This window comes from Penaeus vannamei, chromosome 2 (assembly GCF_042767895.1).
Source record: "Penaeus vannamei isolate JL-2024 chromosome 2, ASM4276789v1, whole genome shotgun sequence".
NCBI lineage: Eukaryota > Metazoa > Arthropoda > Malacostraca > Decapoda > Penaeidae > Penaeus > Penaeus vannamei.
Window position 1 is genome coordinate 3,000,302 of NC_091550.1, and position 12,500 is coordinate 3,012,801.

A 12,500-nucleotide genomic window follows, 5' to 3' on the forward strand; every position below is an offset into this window, starting at 1 on the left:
CACCCCCCCCCCCCTCTCCACACACACAAACAGCTGCACTAGTTCACAATTACTAGTCCAGCACTGCCAGTTCACCTGTACTTGTACCTGTCTGTTATTTTATATTTGCTTCATTTGTTGTTATATTGTTTATAGCTTGTTAGTTGTTTAAATGTGTTTATGTATATATAGTTTGTCTCTTATCTGGCTGCATGAGAATTAATAAACCATAGATTGTTATTACAATTATTATTATTATTATTATTATTATAATTTTTAAAAATTGTTATTCAACAAATCGTTTTTGAAGGAATCACATTAGCCCATTTTTCAAGGAGCTGGAAAAGGGAAGGAGCTTACAAAATGGAAATAAATCAGTGTCAGCGGGTACTTGACAGAAACTTTTTTTTGTCTTCATAGGCAGCACCTCTTACTAAAGGACCCCCTTTGATCTAGATATGGGCAAACCTTTGATTTATATAATGTATGAATGTATGTGTGTATGTATGTATATTTATGTAGATATATATGTATGCAGATAGATAGATATAAATATATATAGTCATATTTATTTATTTATTCATATTTCCATATTGTTACACAGTGGAGATGCAAAATAATAATGTTTGATTGGAAAATAGAGCAATGGAATTATAAATAACCTATTAGGTCCTATTAATTATTATTTGTAGTAATCTTAATATCTAATCTGAGTAATTTATATTTCCTCAGAGTATCACTACAAGAGCAGCAGAATGGCAGAAAATATGAAGAAATCGCCTGTTGTCATTAAGTTATACAGCACACCAGAAGTGCCTGAAGTTGTTATTGATATCAACGAACTTCCTGATGGAGGGGATAAATGTGGCATTGAAACTAAAAGCTACATCACTGATTTTGAAGCAGATAATGAGCTAAGAGTTCGAAGAGGCAAAAGGATCTATGTAAAAAGAGTGAATAGAAATTTCCAAAGACATGAAATCATGGAGCGAGGATTTCTGCAAACAGGAGAAGGTGCAGGTTTAAATACACCAATTAAATGTGCCAGTAATACACCAGAAGCAAAATTGGTTAGCCCTAGAAACCTCAGTTTGTCAGAGAGAAGCGTAATTAAGAAACCAGCCTCTCTAAAGAAATCACGAACTTCAAAAAAAGCCAAAAGGGTAAGCATAGGAATTCAGTGTGATAGTAGTGAACTAGAGGCAGTAACCACGGAAACTAGTCAGCCCAGCTATGCACGGAAAGTAATTGTCCTTCATAGTAACTTTTATAACCCTCCATACCATACACCCAAGAAACATGCAGCCTCAAAAAATTACATTTGGAAAAGAAGCAGTGCTTCAAGTAGAGTGTTTGAAAGTCCAAAAGATTGTAAGATCAGAGATGAAGGATTTTCTTTTGACACCAAGATAGGGAAAATACCTGAGATGACAAAGGAAAGTAACTCACTAGTGGGGTTTGATGAAAAGAAGGGCTGTAATGTGGACAGATTTGTTAATTCAGAAAAACCTGTCAATAAAAGTTCATATATTCTATCTTCTTCCTTGAAAAGCTGCAGAGCTACTCCATCACAGTCATTGTCAACACAAGAATTGCAACAAGAATTACTTCCATCCATTGTGCTCGAAGATATTACTGATGTTGAAAAAATGGAGGGACAGAACCTTGTAAGTGTAAATGCAACCACGTTACACTGCACTTCAAAACATGATTATGATTTTCCCTCTGTAACCAGTCCTCAGCTTGAAAATCTTCCTAGCTATAAAATCACTCATGTGGTGAAAAGTCCTCCTCAAGACACTTTTGATAATGTTTCACAAGAATGTCTGTCACCCACATCAGCATCCAGAACACCAAACAATCAAGGATCTAATAACTTTACTCGTAGTGAAACAGAAGCAGCTCAAATTATGCTTGAACTCTTTTATAGTGGAAACATAACAAATGTAGAGAAAAATGAATTCTATGAATCTAATGCTGGAGATCTTTATAGTGGAGCTCAACCCATAGTTACGGGGGATGGAAATGAAAGCCAAGAACAAGCAAAAACTGTTGAAACTGTAGTAGATGAAAGTAGTACTGTAAACTCTTTTCAAAATCAAGAAAGAGTGACAGATATTCAGCCTTCTACAGACTCTGAAGTCACAGAGAATAATTCAAGAAATATGACTCATAACAATCATGAGATCTTAGGCACCCAAAACGCAGACAGCCCACCAAAGGCAAGGCGTAGAGGTCGACCACCTAGAAATCAAAGTAAATTAGCTCAGGCTCAAGAGCGTGTTCATGAAAAGAGAATTATTCCCACAAGAGGCCAGCAAAAAATGATGGGCAGTCAAAGAAACTACAAGCATAGAGTAACTAATGGAACTTCTTCAGACCAGATACTAAAAAATATGGTTGGTAAGAAAATAAGTAACAAATTTCAGACTGGAATGCCAGTTAGTGTGAGACGAAGCAAAAGATTTCAAGGTTTATCTGGAGCTTTAACAAAATCAACAAAAAAGTTGAAGAAAAGTCAAGCATTGAAGATTAAAAAGACACAAGGAAGAACAGGATGTAAAGTATATCAAATGAATAAACCAAAGCATAGTGAGAATAAGGAAAATAATAATCAGGAGGATTTTCCTGAAGATTTTAAAGAAAAGATTGCCCAGACTTATAATTCAGAAGATAAGCTTATTAGTGAGTCAAGAGATTCAGATGTTGAAAGTAGCTCAGCTTTCAAAGAAGATGAAATAGAAATGAATTATAAACCAAGCAGGAGAGGTAGCATGGGAGTTAGCTTTGCAGATGACATTAGTTACCCATTTGAGCAAAACATGTTGTTCAATGCTCTTGGCTTAGTTGAGAGGAATAGTTCAAGTACCTTTAAGCCCCATGACACTCCTCCCTCTCATATTGCTCACAGAACAAGAAATATAACGGCTTATTTCAGAAGAATGCGAGAATGCCAAGTGGTGCTAGAAGACTGTCACAAGATGTTGAAAAACAAAACATGCTTAGAAATTGATAATCCTGAATGTGATCAGATTGAAAGAGGAAAATCAAGTCCAGTGAGTGAAACAGAAACCTCTTACACAAATCTTTTTAGTCCAGTCCATGACTTTAATTTTGAAGGTTTTCTCACCACTGATATAGATATTTGTGATGATTTTGTTCTGTCTGATTTAGAATTTGATGAAGAACTAAGATACCCAATAGATATCCCTCAGAGTTCAGTTGAAACAGCAGGAAGACAGGATGGTAATTTAGAGATTCCTGCATCAGTACCTCATAATGTAAATATTGAAGAACTCAGAAATTTGGAAAATGAAGTAGCGGATGCCAATACACTCCATTCTGAAGCAGACAGTCAACAATTTATAGGTGAAAAGGAAATTAAAATTAATGAACTGCAGAAGGGAGATATATCACAGCAATTAGCTAATAATTGTAATCCTGAAGAGATTAGGGAACCTATTCATCTAATTGATGATACAAAAGAAACATGTTCTGCCAGTGATAATTCTCTCCCAGGTTTGAATGGTGTCCAAAATAAGGAAAGAAGGCTTAATGCTAATAAAAATGATGTAAACAAGAATAAGTGTCTTATCTGTGGAAAGTCATGCTTTACAAAAGCAAAATTGAAGAGACATAGTGCCAAACACCATAAGAATGAAGATCAGTTGATGGAACAAGATGAAATTTCAAATAGCAGCATCAGTTCATTATCGGAAATCAATGGAAAAGAATGTTGTGAATTAAAAACTCTAAGATTGATGCTTCAAAGCCCAGAACTCACAACGCCATCAAAACCTGAAGAATATTCTGAAGACCATGCAAGAAATTCAAGTCTGAAACAAAGTGATGATGGTGTTTCGGAAATTGTTAATTCAGATGATAAAGATGAAAAGGAACCTTGCACACAGCAAGTGCATGCAGAAAATATAACAAAAGAAAATAAATGGACAGATAATATGAATTCAGTTTTTGATGTCGACATTTGCAAAACAGTCCAAACAGACTTGAATCCCGTAAAAGAACAAACTTTGGTGGTTGAAGATCTTTCTTTAATTGAACCATTTATTACAGAGTGTAGGAAAGACATTTTCAAAGTGTCAGACAGTAAAACAAGGTTGGCCAATGATGATGTTGATCCCATTCCAAAGAATCCACAAAAAAGAAAGTTGAGAAATAGTGGTAGAGAAAATGAATCCCTTAATAAACAGTTAAGAGTACTATCACAACCCACCAATAACAAGGAAGAAATTACATTGAAAGGAAAAGAGGACTTAAAAATTAAAGTAGCTGAACTGTCAGAGAATAGGCGTAATCAGGTGCGCCACAGTTATGAAGTAGACAAGAGAAAGAGCAATAATATTCAACCTGAAAACATCAAAAGTGAGATCAAAGTAGGGTCAGGACAAAATATACATAATGAAGAAGAGATCATTCGATGTCGCAAGAAACATGAGATTGTCAGGATCAATGGAAAGAGGTGGTATCCATGTAATGTATGTAAACATAAGTTTTCTAGCTCATCAGATCTAACAAGGCATATGAGGAAACACACAGGAGAAAGACCCTTTCAGTGTTCAATTTGTTCAAAATCTTTTAGACAAAGAGAAGCACTTAAAAGACATATTGAAGTACATAATGGTAATAAACCATATGCTTGTAAACTCTGTGATTCCAAGTTTACTCAGAAAGTTCATTTAGAAAATCACCAGACAGTTCATAGTGATGATAAACCATATAGATGTGAACAGTGTGGCAAAGCATTTTCTCGCCTTGGTTACTATAAATTTCATATTAACATTCATGCATCAGATCCCCCGTATAAGTGTAAAATATGCTCTCGTGGTTTTAATTCATGTGGCAATTTGACAAAGCACAAAAGGATTCATGACGAAGTAAAGCACTATAAATGTCAGTACTGCCCAGCTGCCTTTTATGTGTCTCAGAGTTTGAAGGTACACTCAAGAGTTCATACAGGTGAGAAGCCTATTCAGTGTCCCTTGTGTGGTATAAGCTATCGATTTGAAAGCAGTTTGAGGAAGCATGCTGCATCAAAACATCCAGATTTCGAAGTTAAAGGTGTCATCCTTATACCTCGTTCAAAGAAATAAAATATTTCACCTTAAATGGGTATTAAGGCTTTATATCAGTTAACTTAATTTGCTTAGTGTGGAATATATTTTATATTATGCTGAGGAGTATGTTGGACAGAAAACATCCAGTGTAATATCATTACAACATACTGGTTTAAGTGGTTTTCTAGTTTTTAGACCCCTGATTATTCATTGTTAATGTGTCCCCTTTTCATATCTTAATATCCTTACAAAGGAAGAATTTTGGTACCATTTGGAACACTATTTAAAACTGTGCTTCATTACATTATGTACATATATATATTGATTCATTTTTTAATTCATATTCCATATACCTATTAATACTTGTAATCATAGTTTGCAGTTAGGAAAAGCAGATGTTAGCTTCATTTTTGTTTTCTTTTTTTCCTTTCATTGCAAGACAAATTTGATTTTCCATTACAAGTGTTTTCATGGAAAATATTGAACTCAAATAAGTATTATTTTGTCACAAGGAAGAAAATGAAGGCTACTTTGTGATGATTAGCAATATAAATGGTTGAATATTGGTTAGTTTGTTTAGTCTTTTGAAATGTGCAGGTCACATTTATGATTTATATTTCTCAAATGATTGAGAATTTGATAGGAAAAAGTTAATTGTTTGATTTATAGCATCAACCCAATTTATTATTTCCTTATGATATGTAGCTTTGGATACTTAGGTTTTAATGCTTCTTTATTTGTTTCTTTTCCATTATTTTTTCATAGCTCTCTTGTGTTTTCTTTTTTTCTTATATACTGTTTTCATTCAAATCTTGTGTCCTACTTCTCAGATTTGTAATGGGAATAAACCTTGAAAGAACATCTGAAATTAGCTAAGCAAAGTTTCTGAGGGAGTTCTTTTGTAAATGTTTCCGGTGAAATAAAACTGTCAGAAGGCTGCTAACCATTAAGATTATTGCTGCAATGTACAGTGGCGGTTGTCTTCCTAATTTGTCTCTGGCCTAATTAGAATAGAAACTAAATACCCTGACTTCTATTTTATGTACCTTGCTTTTAAGTCAGGTTAGATGTGAGGATTTCTCTTTTGGCGATTTCTGTTAAAAGTGGAAAATGAATGGCCTGTATTTATATTTATTATTGATTTGTAGATTATCGACATTTTCATGAGAAAACTTGTGCAACTAACAAATTATGTATTGGCTCTCACATTACTTCAGAGTTACTGTATATAATGCATTGATAGTGTCAACAATATGTTTGGGGCTTACTTATGAGCTTATTCAAGGCTTATTGAAGTCTGTTTTAAAAAAACTTAATTTTATACTCCAGATATTGTAACAAAAGTTCAAACTAAGGATGTCACTCATGTTCTAGTGTGTTGGTTGAAAAGGTCCTGTAATGGAATTCAATGGATTAAGACTAATAACATAAAGCCCCTTTTGGTGACTGATACGTGATTGAAATTTGTAGGTATATCGCCCATAACAAGAACATTAATTTGTTTATCTGTAAATGTTACTATATGATACTGATTTTATTTAATGTGTTGCAATATATGTTGAACTAACTCTCATGGTGATATGGCGCTTGCCAGCATGATAAAAAAAGACCAGATATCTGATAGTGTGTCTCATCTTTAGATATAGTGATATATATTATGAAATATTTTTTACATCATCTTGACAACTTTCAAATGTATAATTGCAATATGAAAATAATAGAAGTACAAGCAAAATATGTATGAATTTAGTCATTTCATAAAGGACATCCTGCATGTAAATAACCTCTATATTTAATTTACATCATCTTATTTTAAAAGAAAACTTCTTGTCTCTTCAGTGCTTTGGAAAATAGAATAGACATGTATATTGATATTTACTTGTAAGTGTTCATGTATAAATAGCCATTATGTAAATGTAATAAAAATGGAGCATAGAATAAGGGCATTGCAGGTATGTAGTAATATTGAATGATCTGTGTTCAGCTAAGTAACACGCTAAATCCTTTTCTAAACATTGTTTATGTAAAGACTATAATAAAAAATAAAAAAAATAAAAAATCTTTTCTCCAAATTCCTTTTTTGTTACCATTCTTCACAACTGCAACAAACAAATGAATCATATGTATCAGTGTTAATTATATTGACTGTGTTAAAATATAAAATTTATGTGTATGCACCTATGTGGTCTTACTTAGTTGTTTCAATATGGGAAAAGAGCTAAGCTCAGACAGTCCTGTCTGCTATATTAAATTTATCATATAACTTTCTAATGTTTAATGTTTGAAAATAAATGTGCTAGACATCTGAGGTCATATAGCACTATGGTAAAGTATTGCGTCGGAAAGGGCAAAGGAGAGTTAAAGATTATGATAAAATGTGTTAGATGTCAAAGGTTTAAGAACGTTATAGGATAATATGGTAGTGAAAAGGGGGATAGGGGAGCAAGTGAGCTAGAGCAGAAGTTAGTATAAAGGGGAGGGTAGGGCAATTGAGTGAATTATAGTGTATCTGTCACTGGAGAATGTATAGGAAAAATGTTTAAGGAAGAATAGAGATAGCTGTTGAAGAGTAAGAGAATAATCTGGGGAGAGGGGATGGTGTTAAATACCAAAGATCAGAGGGTGTTACAGGAGAGTATGGTAATGAAAAGGGGAAAGAAGGGAAGTAAATGAAGTACAGAAGTGAATAATAAATGGGAAAGGTTAAGGAGGTAGATCGATTAAATGAATTGTATTGTATCTGACTGGTGAAGGAATAGGGATAATAGGTAATAATGTTATATATGGTTGTATTAGTAGTAGGGGATTAGGTATCGGGGGGTTGAGGCAAAGGATCAGGAATAGGTGAAGGAGTAGTGTCTGGGGGTTTGATAGGGACAGTGGGGTCTGGGGAAGGATATTGTGATAGAAGAGATTCACGTGGATATCCAGGACAGAGTGGGAGGGATAGTAGGGAAGGATGGGGTTTTGGGGGGAGGTTCAGTTTGGGTGGTATGGGCAGTTTGGGTGGTTGAGAGGATGAGGCATCTTGGGAAGGGGTTGGGGGAACATAAGGGGGCAGAGCAAGTGAGTGAATTGCAGTGTATCTGTGACTAGGGAAGGAGTAGGGACACTGATCAAGGAAAACAGAGGTGGCTGTTGGAGAACTAGGAGGAGAAGAATCCAGGGGTTGAGAAAGAGAGACTGGGGAAGGTGGTGAAGCACTAGGAAAAATGTTTGGAGAGGAGGGGTCTGGAGAAGGACACTGTTGTGATAGAGAGGATTCGTGTGAGTATTCAAGTGGTAGAGAGGGTGGGGTATGTTTGGAGGGTGTAGGAGGAAGGGGGGTAGAGGGAACTTGGGAAGGAGGAGGATGAATATCTGCAAATACTTTAAATGTAGCAGGAGTAGGAACAGAGGGACTGGGGGGTGGATGAGGGAGCGGAGTGTTCCCTTGGGTCATCTTTAGGAAGTTTCGGATGTCTTCAAGGGTTTCTGAAGAGGAATTTGGTATAGAGGAAGTTTCGGATGTCTTCAAGGGTTTCTGAAGAGGAATTTGGTATAGAGGACTGAGAAACAAAGGTTCTCTTATAAGGAGGAGAAGAGAAGATGGATATCTGAGGAACAGATGAAGAGGAAGGTGTAGGAGAGAATGTATTAGGAGAGTGTGGAGTGGAACGTTTAGGTTGTCTGGTACGACAACTAAATTGAGGAGGAGGGGTAGGTATCCGGGAAGTGGTAGAGATTGGAGTATCTGAATTTAGGATGAAAAATGGATTTGACTGGTGGATAGGTTGAGTAGACATAGGACCTAGGTTTTGGGTATTGGGAAAAGATACCTGGGGGATGCAGAAATATCTTGTGTAGATGGTGAGGGAGCAGAGCGTAGGACTGTTTTGGAATAAGTTGAAAGAGAAAAACCTCGTCATCGTGCTTCCTGTCTGGCCTCTTGTAGAGTGAGGCCTAGTTTAGATCTGAGGACTGCTACCTCACATTCAAACTTATAGGCAGGGCAGCTCCTATAAAACACATTATGGGAGTCTCCACAATTGGCACATGTACGTGACTGAGCAGGGCAATTTGAACAGTCATGACCAGGTTGGGTTGATATTGTTGGACATGATAAGACAATCCACCAATATAAACCTCATGGGGGAGGTCTCGTCTATGGAAGCTAATCTTGGCAATATTGACATGAGATTTATGTAGGCCTCTAGGAGGAAGAGTGTAACACTGTACTGTCACTGCATCATATTCATCAAGGCAAGAAAGTAGGTCATTTTCACAGTCTGACCAGTTCTTGTTATACATGGGACAAGCATTTGGGGGAATAGAAACAGTTCCAGTACAAGTATTAAGAGTTGGGTGAGGTTCAGCAGGAATGGGTTTGCCTGCAAGGTCAGTTAGGGCAGATAGTGCACGATGTTTGAGCTTCAGATGTAACTGTGACAAGGCGTGAACGATCAGAGCGACTGCGAAAGGTAACCTTGCCTACTTGTTTCTGGAGGCACTGCTGAAAGAGAAGGGTATTCTCAGAATAGGGGGCTGTGGGGGGAATCACAAAGAATCGATCCCACTTGGCTGGGCCAAATAGAGTACCTAGAAGGTTTGCAGAAGTAGAGGTAGTAGAAGGACGAGGATGAGAGGAAGATGGGGTGGAGTGGAGTAGTTCTGCGGGAGGGAGGACAATAAGGATGAAGAGTAGTAATAAGGGAAGAGGGGGTTGACATTGAAGAGGGTCATGCATTAGGGGATGAAGAGGAGAATATTGGGGATGAGGAAAAGGTATTTTCCAGGGGTTGAGTAATAACCTGAATGGGTTTTTCAGAATGGTTAGAGCTGTTCGTAAGCGTCGAAGAGGGGGTATTTGCATCAGTGGTCGGAGCCGTGGTCAAAGGAGGGGCAGGGGTTGGAAAACCATCAAAATCAAATTAAGATAGGCTATTTGATGAAGGGGCAAGCCTTAATGCCTCTATCAAGGGTAAGGAATCTTCATTACTGGCCATGGTGAGCCTGAATAAATTGGCGAAAAGAAATGGTCTACCCCTTAGGGTCCCCATGAGGGGTAAGGGCTAACTAATTAACCAAGGGAATACCATGCCCATGGCTCCCGGAGGCCGTTCATGACTGACACAAAACGAGCCTTTCATCCTTTCAGCACAGCTCTCACACCTTAGGAATGAGATAGAAGAAGGGAGTAAAGAAGATACGGAAGAGGAAAGGAGAGAAGAAAGGACCAAGCAAAATTCGTTGAGGTAAGGACTGAGGCCCAAGGTAGGGGTAATCCTCTACATTGGGTCTCAGTCCCCGTCTCGTAAGCCCCCCCACGACGACAATGAGCTAGGTTTTGGGAGGGCTATGCAGACCAAGTTAGAATTATGTAAAAAGGAAATGTTTACGTGTTTCTTAAGGCGTGATAGGATCACGGTTGTACATAACATTAAGAGGTACTTTTCAATGAAGATTTTAGTATCGAAAATAGACAAGAGCTGTCTGCAGTGAGTGTGAAATGACTTGGCTTGATGTAATTGTTTATTTGTGTAATACTTTGGAATGTAAAGATTTTTGTCTTCAGAGATTTTCTTAGGGATGATGTTGATTGGATATTACTAGTTTGATAATTGAAAATCATGAATTGAATCCAAAATTGCACCTGCTGGTCAAATCATAATATATATAATGAATCTTTTGCTTGCATACATTATCATGAAAAATGTGTTGATATTAATGCTACATTATGTAAACATTTGCCCTGAACATTTGTAGTTTGTGATTACATGTTGGCCATCTTTCACAATACAACTTAGCAAAGCATCACAACTTCCATGTCTGCATTAGATTTTTTCCTGCCTTTTAATCACAGACCCTCAGCTATATCAATTTGCTTCAGTGTGAAATTTCTCATTTTCAAAAAGTTTACCTGTTAAACAAGACTAAGAATTTGGTAGAGTCACCGTGATGAATGATATTACAAGAATGGCTCAAGATTTTCAACTTCATTAAGTGATTTATTTTAATTGAGGAGTGCACATCCTTATAGATATAAACAGGGAAGTTTATCAGTCAAGGTGGAAGCTAGGTAATGTACAAAACATATTAATGTACAAGCATACCTAAACGGTTGACAGTTAATACTTATTTCATATATATATACTTTATTTGTTACACTACTTTGTACATTTTTATTCAGAGTACATTCATGGCTGACAGCTTATTAACAAAACTCAGTACATATATCAGTGGAATGCCTTGTGAGATTGTTACAAATGAACTCTTTCATTTTAAACAAAATTTTTATTTCTTTTTCTTTTAATGATTTATAAGGTGATTTTCTTCTTGCTATCTTTCATAAGTTCATGTATGAAGTAATGCCTTATAAAGAGAATAATATAAAGTATGTTACTACTACAGGAATATCCCTTGTATTAAATCAAATTAGTTATATCATATATTTCATTAGTTTTGCACTCTGATTGTTTACAGTATAACAAAAAAAAAATGAAGACAAATATTCTAATGCATATTTCAACAAAACAAAACAAAAAAATAATAATGATAAATAGATAACATCATTCTATTATAGTCAAGGATCATCCAAGTACATCAGTAACGTCCTGTCTTCACATATTCTTGTTTGCCCTTCGTGAAGATCTTCTGGAAGCCGTAGTTTGCAACTCCATATTTGCCTTATTAGTAACCCCAGACTCTGCTGTTTTCTTTGGTATTCTGGTTCTGTTCCTTTTCTCACTGCTGTCTTCATTGGGTGCTTCAAGATCCTCTTGTCTATAGAAAGAAAATGTGTAAATAAATAAAAGTACATTTAAAATTCATTCTTAATCATTTCATTAGAATAAACAAATGGCAATATTGTTATCCCTATCCTTAACTCAAAAGTTTTGACTGAAGCTCTTAGCAAGTATTATAAAAAGTAAGGCAGAGTATGTCATTCTGGATAAAGCATTAGAATATGAGCTGTTACAGTTATGAACAAAAAGTATCTCTGCCATTGGTTCAAAAAGTGCTGCATGCTTAACCATTTCAAATATACTAACATGTAATTTGAGTATAAACATGCAGTTTCATTTGAATTATTTGCTTTAAATACCCTTTTCTCCAAATATATATAAAAAGGTCACTTGCTGATACATGTGCATGCTTGAAGCCACTGTTGCAAGTCTCTAAATTGTGAAAGGGTTAAGAGCATGTGATTAGCTCTCTTTTAGTAAATGTAACAAAATCCAAAAAGCAACTCAGGAAAACCCACCAATGCAATAAGCTAAAATGGCTGCAAGCAGGAAATAACCAAATTTTAATATTAGGATCATACATTTTTCTACACCCTGTTAAATCTACATGTTCTGACAGGCAAGAGTATAATAATTCAAATCACAAATTCCATATCAACCCTTTGACATGAAATGGCATGAAATCATGCAATGCCTGTAGTGGACAGTCTCAGATAGCATT

General features: G+C 36.0%; 2 protein-coding genes across 4 annotated transcripts in view; one reads left to right on the forward strand and one right to left on the reverse strand.

Annotated features, from left to right (window-relative positions):
- Window positions 1-7,113, forward strand: part of LOC113821068 (uncharacterized) — a 17,142-nt gene extending 10,029 nt beyond the window's left edge. Inside the window, exon 2 of the mRNA XM_027373502.2 lies at window positions 712-7,113. Coding sequence (XP_027229303.2) covers window positions 735-5,090 — 4,356 coding nt within the window. The 5' untranslated portion in view covers window positions 712-734 and the 3' untranslated portion in view covers window positions 5,091-7,113. The remainder of the gene's footprint in view (window positions 1-711) is intronic.
- Window positions 7,114-11,171: 4,058 nt separating this feature from the next.
- Window positions 11,172-12,500, reverse strand: part of pds5 (cohesin associated factor B pds5) — a 69,490-nt gene continuing 68,161 nt past the window's right edge. For all 3 annotated transcript variants that reach the window (XM_070128514.1, XM_070128520.1, XM_070128524.1), the window contains exon 24: window positions 11,172-11,816. In XM_070128514.1, coding sequence (XP_069984615.1) covers window positions 11,654-11,816 — 163 coding nt within the window. In that variant the 3' untranslated portion in view covers window positions 11,172-11,653. The remainder of the gene's footprint in view (window positions 11,817-12,500) is intronic.